This window comes from Spodoptera frugiperda, chromosome 3, assembly GCF_023101765.2.
Source record: "Spodoptera frugiperda isolate SF20-4 chromosome 3, AGI-APGP_CSIRO_Sfru_2.0, whole genome shotgun sequence".
Taxonomy (NCBI): Eukaryota; Metazoa; Arthropoda; class Insecta; order Lepidoptera; family Noctuidae; genus Spodoptera; species Spodoptera frugiperda.
Genome location: NC_064214.1, coordinates 11949397 through 11962259, shown reverse-complemented (window position 1 = coordinate 11962259; position 12863 = coordinate 11949397). Strand labels below are relative to the sequence as shown.

The window sequence follows — 12863 nt, the reverse complement described above, 5'->3', positions numbered from 1 at the left end:
ATTTTTTAAACACTAGGATTTTCTTCTATGTCAATTTCACATGCACATGACACACACACCCGAAAAAACCACTTGTGGATCACACAGAGTTGCTCCGTGCGGCAATTGAACGCAATGCCAATACGACGTCCGGTTACCCAACCACCGCACCAACCAATCTAAATCAAGTGACATAAAGTATAAATATCTACACACGTAAATAACTTATTCAAATCTTTTTTCTTCCATTTCTAATTACAAACTGTCATTAATGGCTTAAATATGGCTAAGTAGAAAGCCGGCTTCTATCTCGGATGCTTCTCTAATATGGTCATAGAAACCTGAACCAGTATTCGTCACATTTCACACGACTGATTGGAAAAACAGCTGGGCTATTCTGTAACTATCAATTCGAACTTTCAAAGTGAGCTCGATCACATTCATGCCCATCATTGGTGGAGTTTATTCTCACAACCAATGACTTGGCGGACCGCGATTGAGTTCGAATTGCAAGTTATAGAATTAGCAGACAAGGTTTTTCTTTCTAGATACTTTATCGAAGCTCGAAGCTTGTATTGCCATATAAGGTGATGACGCGTATCATGTAACGTGTTATTTTAACGATTATATTAATATCATTATTAAATAATCGCTAACTTTTTCTGTTTGTGATTTCTATGTAGTATACTTAACTACAATCACAATTGGATCTGAAAGTTACTTATCAATCGTCTTGTTCAAAACGACTGCATTCGTAGAGACAGACATAAATTACGATAATTTTACGTCTACATCTGGAGAATACGCCCTTCCCGCACTGGTGTTGATACACATTGTTATTAGTAGTTATAATATTGGGTAGTAAGGGTAAAAATAAAAGTAATAAATACGGGTTGCGCATATCTTTTCTTTAATACGAGCATTTTACAACAATATTGAAACGAAATCATCATTTTGAGATCTGCTGCCAACATACACTACGGCGCTCAACAAATAAACATAAATCGCGCACACTAATCTATATAAACAAGTCGCATAAGTACATACAGGCTTCCCGATATATTCTATACATAGTCTAAAGCTATATCACCACTTGCCACTCTACGTTCCCAGAACGTTCCACACTCACTAACACAGTAACTACACAGTCATTTGTTGATCTATTTTGTTCGCTTGTCCGACTGTCTGTTTGTCTGTCCGTCACTAGTAGATCACCTCATACACTGTGGCCTTCTTGTCGCCGGAGCCTGTCACTATATATTTGTCGTCTGATGAAATGTCACAGCTGAGCACCGAGGACGATTCCTTTGACTGGAAAATAAATAAAAACATGTTAGGATTGTTTTTTTATTCACAATACTCTTAAAATAAGTGTATGTGAGTAAGGAATTACGATTGTTTTCGATTTACACAACGCAAAGCAACCCTAGAATATGTATTTTTACTGAATGGCACTAGACTCAACTTGTTTTCGACTATACAAACAAACAGAGAATCTACAGTTTTCTCTTTTTACCTTTTTTTTGTAACAAAAGCGCCATATTATTCTAATATCTACGTATGCAAGTTTAAATCAATTAACTTGTTTATTAACTATTTGTTTTTCAATGACAAATGACTAATGATTTCTCATTAACACTTGAGTTTTGAATAGTTTCAAGTATGCAGAATTTTACTTTAATTATTTCTATTTAAGTTCTAAAGTATAAGTATGTACTTGAGACCACTCTGCAGTTATTATGATAACCTAATTGTGAATGGAGATGTAAGCACTTGCTGATATCATTCTAGTATTAGTATTAATTCAAATGCTGTTACTGATAAGCGTTGATAGATTCATTATATAACGCGAGACCTCATATTTATGTTTGTTATATTTTCATTCAAGAGCTGTTTACTAGAATGTACTTAGCTTATTCATGGAACCAATATCATTAATCATTTATCAAGATTTAATTTTAAAACAAGTAAACATTTCCCTATAGATACAACTTATTAATTACACAATTCAGTGTTACTAATATTGAATTCTCCTTCACCATTCTATAACTGTATCTGTAATGACACTAATATTTCTGTACCCTTAGTACGAGTTTGCTTTACGTTTAAAGTAATCGAAACGAGAGTGCGTTCGACGCTCTGAGGGCTTAGTACGAGTTTGTTTTACGTTTAACGAGATTGAAACGAGAGTGTGTTCTCTCAGAGACTTAATACGAGTTTGTTTTACGTTTAAAGAGATTGTAACGAGAGCGCGTTCGGTGCTCAGATTGGTTGGTTCATTCGTGCGCCAATCAGAGCACCGAACGCGTTCTCGTTTTGATTACTTCAAACGTAAAGCATATTCGTACTAAAGGTACTGATTGGTTGCTTAAGTCGAGTCAGCCAATCAGCTCGCTGAACGCGCGAAAGTTAGTAATATTGACTGGCATTTGAGTATTAAAACAAATGTAATACTAGAAAACAAGTAAAAATATAGTTACCTGGAATATACTGGCACCGTAGGGAGTACGCCAGGCATTGAGCAGGTTGTCCTTGCCAGTGGACACGAACCACTTGCCGCAGGACGCGAACCGCAGCGACAGGACGCAGGACTCGTGCAGGTGCAGCTGGTACTTGTCCGGCTTCACCGCGTGTAGTACCTCTACGTTACTGTTCTCCATGCCTACCGCTAGCCATTCACCTGGAAAATCAGAAATAATTGTTATTTATCGGGTTTACTACCATACTCAGAGACATTTAATGATTACTTAAACTATTCCTTAGTAACGATTTTGTTCCGAAAACAATCGCTAAAGACTGGGTTAAGTAACCATTAAATGACTCTGAGTATAGCAGTTAGCGTTTATGTGGCTTGGTGTATGAGTGTAGACACGTTTCGAATTAATGGAGCAAATTGGTTATTTGGAAAATTTGATTAAGTGCTTTTCTACATATGCTGTCATTAGCAGTAAAGTCGGAAGTCTACTGCTGAATAAAGTCTTATCTTTAGTCCGCTTGGCTAAGCGACACAGCTAACACGAAAAATGTCTGACATTTGTGTAGTTTCTTAGGTCAAAAATAAATTATTTTGACTTTTTATTACAATATCCCTAAATAATCGTAGGAATAAATAACGCATTTCAAAATACTAAAGCTGCTTCCAAATTGTGTTACTACTATTATTAACGTTTGTAGCAAATGTAGACAAAAATATAATAATATTAAGTTATGAATATAAGCTCACCTGTCGGACAATATCCTAGTGAAAATATTTGAGAACTAAAGTCGTGCTGTTGTAATTGTCTGCCTTCTCTCAAATCCCACGATCTGGAACATAATAACGGAACACATTAGTTGCATGATTACATCTCTAATTATAGACTAGATGTTGATTCGATGATACATAACTATTAAACATTACATAGTTACCGCATTATTACTCTTACAGTATTATATTTTGTAGTACATTAATAATTACTTTTAGAGAATAAGAATACTTAAAAACTAACTAATATTTAAGAATCAATTCAATAGTACAAACACCCTTTCGTGTCTCATGGTCAAATACTCAAACGTCACTCAATTTTAAGACGCTCTCAAATATAGTTCTGTCCCTACAAATTCTTTGTAAATGACAGAGATTTAAGCACAACTTAAATTTGAGTAGCATTTCAGTATTCGGGCGTAAGAGACTTTTTTTTAAAGACCTCCTATGTCCCCATTTCTTCATAAAATAATTTAACGTACTGCTCATGTAAAAATGTGGTTTGTGGTGGAAGCTACCTATTATAGGTATAACTATATTAATCCAATAAATGTGTTTTCTTTATGTAGTACTTACCGCACAGTATTGTCAAGTCCTCCCGTCCACAATTTAGTGCCGTCAGCCGATATGTCAATACACGAGGCGCCGTCTGTATGGCCCTGGAACTGCCGTACCAGAGTCTGGTTGTGAAGATCCCACACTGCTATGTTGCCGTCGGAGCAACAACTGAAGCACACCTGCAAACATATTCAGGTATATTAAATATTTTGTTTGGGAGATTATTTTAAAGAATTTTAAGTTCCAGATGTTTGGAAAGCGGGGAAGTAAAAGATAGACGGAGGACTCACCTTAGAGTCTGGACTGATAGCAAGCGCGTAGCACGCCGGTGCTGACGATGTCAATTCTGCTTTTATCCTAGGTGTGGGAGACGCCAAGTCCCAAATAGACAGGTTCGAGGCTTCCCCTCCCACAATCAGCGTACGACCGTCCGGTAAAAGCTTTACCGACCTTATGTAGTTGTCTCTTTGCTGGAATAGTAAAACAAACAAAAAATTAAAATCTCGTAACGTCTTCCTCGAGGCAATTGGGTTCAGTAAAAAATGACCAGAGTATTATACTTAATACCATTGCCACATTATAAAAATAAAATAAGTATAATGGCAATATTTGAATATTTTGAACATTACTTTGGAATTTAGCATAATAAAACATTTTGTTAGTGCAGATAAAACTGAATGGCCAAAATAAAAATACCAAAATATGATGAATCGACGACAGTTACCCACTCACCAAACAATCCAGTTGGCTGACTGGTGCTTTGCTGGGCTGGCTGATGTCCCACACTTTGACGCAGCCCTTCCCCCCGGTGTATACATATTTAGTGGGCGATGACACTGTGACCGCGCACACCACCTCCCCGTGCGCGAGTGCCGAGACTTGACGCGCGTGACGAGGTATGCCCGGGCCCATCAGCGCGTCAGGCGGAAAGGGCACCGGTTGCATTTGCCCCTCCGCGGATACATGGAATGAGTATGCCCTGCAATCAAATAGTATTTCGGTTAGTTTCAGGTCGGCACAGATCAGCCGCAGTTCACTGCTGGAGAGGAACACACAATGGGAGGATGCTATGTTGGTGAATGATGTAAGATATTTCATAATGGTGTAGTGAATGTGGTAAACTATGTCGCATTATCTAACAAATTTTGAACTAGGTACTAAAACGAATATGTGCTGAGATCACTTACGGCTTGCCACCCGGTATCGGCGTAAGCGAGGCCGGTCCGATGGGAGGCCGCAGAGGCTCATATGCCAAAGCGGCCCGCGCCGAGTATCCCGCGAGGCCGTACGCGTCGTGTGCGCCATTGCCCAGGTACGGATACTGCAGTGCTGGGGGCTTCACCGCGGCTTTCAGCGGGGCCCCCGCAGACCCCGCCCCGCTTGCACCCGACGTCGGAGTGACAGGCTTCGAGATCGGCGTGCTAGGCTTCTCGTCAAGTTTTTTGGCAGAAGGCGTCGACGCGTTGCTAGACGTACCCGATCTGATGATTGTTAAAATTAAGTTATCAAGTGCCGCGCTAATTGTATTTATGAAAAGAACATTCGAACCGCAAAAAGTAGTATAATGGAACTATGATGAACGTAAAGCAATAAAAAACCGGCGCATTGAGCATGAGAGTAATAAGTACAAATTGTAAAGTATTTATGTAGTACGAGTACAACAGAATGTGAAGAAGTTTTTGTAAGATAAGTGAACGCTATCCATCAAAGCGTCTAATCTCATTGGTGTTAATGGGAGTGCCAGTGAACCTCGGCCGTGGCGGCGTGTATACGTAATTGATTCAGTGCGGAGGCGGATTAACTTTCGACTTCGACAACTTGTCTCTCGGCGTACAATGACCTTACAGGTACAAGTAGTTTTCTCACTAGGGCTTCTGTTAAACGGATAGAGCGATTATCACGAGTTAACGCAGCCGGCGAGTATTACGATGGAATCGCCGCGGGCGTGCGGCTTAGCGTGTTCATACTAATGTATTACTTGTTGTATTTAATTACAAGTGAAATGGCCCGCCACGGGTTTACCGCATTATGCGTGGCCCACGCTTACTTTATTTTACGTTAATAAATTAGGTACAAGTGTTGTCTTTCTGTTGTTGGAGTCGTGTACATTGATGCAATTAGAAAGTGTACCTGGGACTATGTGGCGGGTGTTCCTTCTTAGGTTGGAGTTTGTCCAGCCCGTTCTCCCTGGGAGACGGGGCACCATTGTGTGGGGACGTGGGCTCCTCGCTCGCGTCGTCTACTACTAGCTCCTGAAATGATTAATTAACATTCATAAATAAAGCTCCCCCAAACATCAGATAAAGAAAAGTAAATGATAATTATAATGAAAATGGGACATCAGAATAAATACGACCAACTTTCGAGGGTAAAATAACTTTGAATTAATGAGTTTGTTTTTAACAAGTAGTCTGTTTGTTTCATAGTAATTAAAGTTATTTTAATAGCAACATACAACATGGATGCTACGTTAAAATTTCTTGCAGAGTTTGACCTACATACACTGTGTCGGTATAAATAAAATGTGAACTTACATGTCCCATATCTTTCTCCTCCTTCTTTAATTTCTTATGGTCAGGTTCGGCTGGACTCCGTGTCCTGTACTTTTCCCTCTCACCGGGTGATATAGAATTTCTCTGAAACAAAAACAGAAAACGATAAAACAAACCGCAAGACCATTAATATTGGCAATGTTGGTCTGTTAGTTTAACAAATACGAGTAGGTAAACATAATCAAAACGTTTACGGCGAGCTTACGTACGTACAGCAATCAATCGATCATTGTTCGCAAATAAATCGGCACGCAGCGAGGCGAACGCTACAGTCAATATCAATATCAAAACACGCTGAGGCAGAACAAACTGACCGCATGATTAGCTCCGGGAGTGGTCATCGCCCCCTCGGGGGGAGCGGGCGGCGGTGGGAGGGGGCGACCGCAACATTTGGATGAGCGCGCAAATACGGACTAATGAAATAATCATATACGTGACGAACGACCGCCCCGCGCTTCACTGATTCCGTTCCTGTTGACACTGCGTACTTTCGCGTACATCCGTACTTCCACACGGTACGCGTGGACTACCACCACCACTCGAGGGTAAGCGACAGCATACAGAATAATGTAATCTAATGTTGCCAATCAAAAATGTTCTTTACGTGTCTTTCATACAAACTAACTTTTTTAAAGTACTTGTATCATAACTTCCGTGATATCCGATTACTAAAAAAAATAACAATCAATTTTTTTATATCGCATACGGTAGTACTTTCACGTACAATCGGTGTCTACCAACAGTAGTACAGTCGCGCACAAAACGTACGGATTATCAATATTCGGTCGGGTGCTCGCGGCCAGTTATGTGCTAGACAGATGCTATTTCAAGTGTTCGAGCAACGAATGCAGTTATTCGAGTGAAAAGCTATTCCGTACGAGTACCCTGCGTAAACTGCGCTTTTGTATTTTATACGCGAATATTATACCAAGCACTAACAGATTTTTTTCCGAAATTCGTGAACGTATAAAATTTTCGTAGCAGTGAAATTAGCGTAGTAAGTGTTCGTAGCATGTTCTACGTTGCGTGCTACGCCGTAGCACCTTGTATGTTAATCGTAGCGGAAAGAGCGCAGATTAGTTTTTTATTACATTGTTTTCGTGTGGATTGATTGTGTAGATTATTTTAATGAGACTTGTTATTGTAATTACATGCTCGAACTCGCGTGGTATACGGTGTGTCGTAAGTGTAAGTCATAAGTGTTGTGGAGCATTAAACCGTTTGGAGTCAACCGTCGTCCCCGGGGAGTCTGGCAGAGTATTCGGCGAGCGGGCGGGTTGGCGGGTAGGCGGTGCCTAAAGGGATCTAACGGGCCTAATTTTATGAGGCACTAAGTTAGAGGCGAGTGGCAAGCGGCTGTTAATTTGCGCGGCGAGACTCCGACCTGTCGCCACCCACGGTGACTTACAACCCTCCCGAACTCTCGGCTTCATCTACACAATAACACTTTACCAACAAACCCTTAACTTGTACACGTTCCTTTATTTCTTTAAGACTTTCTAGAACATAATCTTCGAAGATACACGTTAAGCGGTCTGCCATTCAATAATCTATGAACATAAAGTCTTTTCATATACGGTTCCTGATTTTTATGAGCACAGAATTAGATAATAACGTCGGGACAAACCAGCGCCGTGTTGGATAAACAAGTAACACAGCTTATTGAGACCGCTGTTATTGGCTATTTGATAGGCAACATGTTTCTAATAAACTTTTATTATTGGGAATAAACCTGGGAATACAAGACTGTAAAAACGACAACCTTGTCGCTGTAAACGTAATAACGAATAGGTAATTGATAAGTACGTGTATGTATTAGCCAGCTGTACATGTAAGTTGTTCTTATGTAGCGTGTAGTGGTGGGGTTGTGTGACCGTGTGCTCCAGCCCTAATTTTACGATCTCGGTCTCCACAGAACTCAACATCGAATTTCAAGTGTCGCTGTATCGTATCGGGAGCATGCCCGCTCGCTGCTGCCGTAATGTGACGTGTCGGATTCGATTGGATGGATTTTATATTGCCCATACGAGTCATTCGCTTCGGGGTACATCGTTTGTGGTTAATCGTTAATTTAATAGATTGAATTTGTGGCCGGCTGACGAATCGTTGGATGTGGCCACGTATCATTGAAACAAAATTAATGTACGTAGGTAGTTGTTTTTGTGTAATGTTTCATAAGTATTCCCGACATACCGTAGCTCAGTAACATGTGTATTGTGTACACACGAAATAACATTATGTTTTACTAGTACTAAGTACACGATCGAAAAGTAAACTTGAGTATAAAGCAGTAGTTTCTCTTTGTACTGACCACTGTAACGCTGTAACATTACACACGCGATAAAAGTAAAATAATCGTACGTAACTACAGAAAACTTTCACGTTCTTAGTATTATTTTAAAATGATAGATGGAACATGGGACCTAAACCTAAGTGACGCAAGCGTTACGAAATAAATCTCTTTACTCAAACAAAACACTCAATAACGAGTAGTCTCGCAACCTTTTCTATTTTCAACAGAAAAACGAACAGAGCTAATCTTTACTTTATCCCATTACACGCGACGACCTCAAGAAAAAGGCAATTGAGCGCGGTACCGAAGGGTCGGGCGGCGACCGGACTGGGGGTGACACAGGACTGCCAGCTAAACAAGTACCTACAGAGGAACAAGCTCCGCCGACACAAGTTATTCTGTGTTATCGGCGAGTGTCGCGAGTGTCGCGCGTCGCGTCGCGTCGCGAGTCGCACACACACGTCGCGCAAGTTGCAAGTCGCCGGTGTGGGCTCGGCGCTGTCGCTGTGACGTAACATATAAAGTGGCAACACACAGGCGCGCTGTTAACGCCGGCCGGGCTTATTGTCTGCGGTCACGCGACGAGCCGTTTAGCCGCGCGCCTCGCCGCCGCCGCCGCCCGGTTAACCGGAAGGGGGGCGGTTAACCGGACGCTCTGGGGCGGAAGCGGGGGAAATAGATAAATAGACCGCCCGCCGCTCGGAAATGTACGGATTGAGTTCGGACTATATTTCAGGCATAATAGTTTTGAAAGTTACGTGATTTACACGCGACGTTTTCAGCTTTTATCGAGAATACCAATTTTATACGACTTCGTTTTATGATACTGTCGTCGAAAAGTTTTATTGCGTACATTTTATTTTTAAGTTCCATTACGACGTCAATTTATAACATACGATATTGTGGTGGCGCTTCGTGATACCATAAAATGACCCTCACTGAATAAAGCTCATTCATAAGGATCAACGCGGTTCAGCCCAGTTGCTGGAGCTACCGAGACCTTTACAAAACGATCACGTTAATCGGTCCGAAACGAGAATCCGCGTTCGTCGGAAACCTGGCCCACAAAAAGTTACAAAAAATTAATCGTCAGCGAGCGCATAAACCGCGGGGTGCTGTGCGACTTTAAAATTAACTTTACCGGTTCATTCGTATACATAAATAATGGAGGAATTTCTGAATACACATTAAACTCCTATAAAGAATACATTAGCATAAATTTATGGAAGCGAGTCGGCGTTTCGAGCGCGTTTTTACGTGACTCGTAAAGTTTATAGTCGCGAGTGGAGGATTGCGTTTACTGCGCTCGCTATCGCTTTATGGCCGACCCCAAATAACCAAATTGCCTGGTGCTCGTTGTCGAGCTGACGTGCGCCGCGCGGCCGCGCCACAATCTGGTCGCAGCGCCCATTATGCCGCCACTCGGCGCTACGAGCGCTCCTCGCGGAAACTTCGCCGTACGCCACGCCACTTACAAATACACTTGGAAACTTGCCCGATACAATTGATGTTCATTACCGCACTGTTTGTTAACCTGCAGTTAACCGAGCGTGAGCGCGGCCGGCTGTCGGCTCCCTGCTAACGGCTCCACTTGGTCTAATGTAAATCGGCTATTCAAAACAGAAGTTTCGATTCATGTGTGGAACGGGCGAGGCGAACTCAAGTGGACTACAAATTATATCAAATTAACGCCCGCCGGGCAGCTGTATCACACAAAGTAAATTCCGGGGAAGCCATCGATAAGCAATCTCACCCCGCCCCCTTGCTCTATTACAGGAGTAATTAGCACAATTAACAGGAGCAGGCGCGAGGGCTGCGGGGGCGAGCAGGGAGCGATCGCTTTCACGCACGCAAACAAATGTCACGTGGCACGGCGCCTTAATTAAAACGATAATTGAGTTGACTTGCGAAATTCATCCGCCATTTCAACATTCCGAGAGAAATTTCACGGAAACTCCCCTCGAAACTACGAAGCCCTTAAGTGTCGACGACTTTAATTTTGTGTTTGCGTCTACTTTGCGGTTTCGAGGCAAATTTTAATACGGTGTACGCGGCTTCGCTTTGTAAAATTACTTAAATAAATTACCTGGAATCGAGTTTCGTCGCCATACTGAAAAACAACTCGTTTGGAAAATTGGCATCAACGAAATGAAGTACTTTTACTTACAAGGATACATAATGGATTTCGGGAATGTTTGACTAAAAGTACAAATTACAGACAAACTGGTTCTTTTCGCATGGTTAATTAAAATAAACAATATAATCTGAGGAATAATGAATTGATAGGTAGACGGTACAAACTTTATACGAAATAGTTGTTTATCAGACAGAATGGTTTTTTGAGTTGACATCGCCACGGTCGGGGGACATGTCCCCTTAATTATGATTGAGTCCTGCGTTGAAGGGTTTAAATCAAGTAGGGTGTAGAACAAGGTTCGCCCTCGCCGAGGTTTCTGACTGCAATATGGACGTCGTAACGGCTTAAACTGCCTATAAAGAATTAGTTCCGCCTTAACGAATGATTCGATTTGATAGCATGGATTCAAGCAGTAAAAATTAATTTGAATAAAAAAAGAAACGACCTCTAAAAATGTTTAACTTCCAATAACATGTAATTCGGAATGTTACCCCTAGGCACCGGTGTTACGCAAATTGTAAACCAAATAAAAGTTGAAAAAGAAAACTTGTAACAACAGTATAAATATTTAAGAAAAATATAAATTCTACAAACCGGACAATAAGATTTCTTCCTAAATGCTACATAAATTGTGTCCCTTTTGCGTGGGTGAGGTTTAATAAACGTGCTGAAGAACTTCATCAGTTCTTTTTTTATCAAGTGTTATTTTCCGAAATAAAAATCGTATAAACATGGGCAGTATTGTGCAGAGCTCGGATACGGTCCCTAGAGAGTCCTAATATCTGAGTAGTTAGCGGATAACGGTGTAGATGTCACGTGATCAACACGAGCGGAGCTGGTAGAGGCCGCGACGGCGCGTGCGAGAGGGGCTGTAGTCGCGCGGTTATTTAAATGAGAGCTCCCTAGCCACCCGTCAATAAAACATTAAACACGTAACAAGTTTATGCGCAGCGACAACCCTAGCGGATTCCGCCACTTCGTTAATCCGGGGCGGGGGCAGCCCTAAATTAGGGTCGAGACAAGCCGTAATCCCCCGCTCGGCGCGACGGGGGATTTATATTGTTATTGCTCCGCGTCCGGAATTATACGAGGGTTGAGGGACTAATGAAAGGGGAAATTTAATTCCTAATGATTCTCGTCTTAGTCCGTAACGAGGAAACTCGAAAAAGGGCTGCGACCCGCACACTTTTTATGATTAATCGTTTTAAGCGAACCGAAGATTATTCGATCGAATTGCCTTTGTTTGTTTACTGGTGTTTAGTGTGTTTGTTTTTATTGTGAACGAGGCGGTGTCGACGTGTTTGTGGAGTCAGAAGTTAACGACCAAATTGGATTACAAATTTATTCATGAAACATTTTCGATGCTGGTACACGGCGTCGGCAGTGAGCGGGCGAAGCATATGTAAATGTGTGATAAGCACGAAGGGGGCTCCTAGGAGGCGCGGAGGCTGGCGCTAGTCAGGCGACACGGCGGCAACACGCTGCGCGCTGCCCGCATTGTCAGACATGCTGCCAGACAACTGCAGCCCGCACAGCCGGTACACCGCACTACACAACATGTGCATGTTCACACACACCTCATGCATTATGTGCATTATATGTTCTAACTACACAGGTCCTACACACATCTCTACGTACACTCAAGTACAACTGGACACATCACACAACTCCTAAACAGCGGACGGTGGCGAGAAACAATGAGTGAAATAAAAATGAACCGTCAGCCATTAGCAGAATGCGCTGTTACGCTAACTGCAGCAGTAGCGTTCGCCCTTCCGCTCATTACGGCGGCGACTAATTGAGATAAATTATGAAGACGTGCAGCGAGCCGCGAGCTATCGCACCCACCTTACCTGCTAATTACATGCAGCGATTTCAATTACCCGACCGCTCTAGCGTGTTTTTTACTCAACAACAAACATGCTTGGTTTGTTTTTATTAAGTTTATCCGCTATTGAACATCGTCCGAAGCGATTAAATCACAATTAACACACGTAATAGCGTTGTAAAGATGTTATAGCATTATGGGTGCAATTAGATTTTAGTGCTTATAGGGGGTCGTAAAATTTAAAAGAAACGAATGGGAATGCAATAAATAAA

General features: G+C 41.9%; 1 protein-coding gene across 3 annotated transcripts in view; it reads right to left on the bottom strand.

Annotated features, from left to right (window-relative positions):
• Positions 1-866: 866 nt before the first annotated feature.
• Positions 867-12863, bottom strand: part of LOC118273941 (transducin-like enhancer protein 4) — a 55462-nt gene continuing 43465 nt past the window's right edge. For 2 of the 3 annotated variants that reach the window (XM_035591216.2, XM_035591215.2), the window contains exons 8-16: positions 6316-6417; positions 5912-6033; positions 4969-5262; positions 4514-4760; positions 4072-4251; positions 3800-3960; positions 3203-3285; positions 2460-2659; positions 867-1290 (exon numbers count right to left, since the gene is read on the bottom strand). In XM_035591216.2, coding sequence (XP_035447109.1) covers positions 1183-1290; positions 2460-2659; positions 3203-3285; positions 3800-3960; positions 4072-4251; positions 4514-4760; positions 4969-5262; positions 5912-6033; positions 6316-6417 — 1497 coding nt within the window. In that variant the 3' untranslated portion in view covers positions 867-1182. The remainder of the gene's footprint in view (positions 1291-2459; positions 2660-3202; positions 3286-3799; positions 3961-4071; positions 4252-4513; positions 4761-4968; positions 5263-5911; positions 6034-6315; positions 6418-12863) is intronic. The other variant, XM_035591217.2, reaches the window with a different exon arrangement.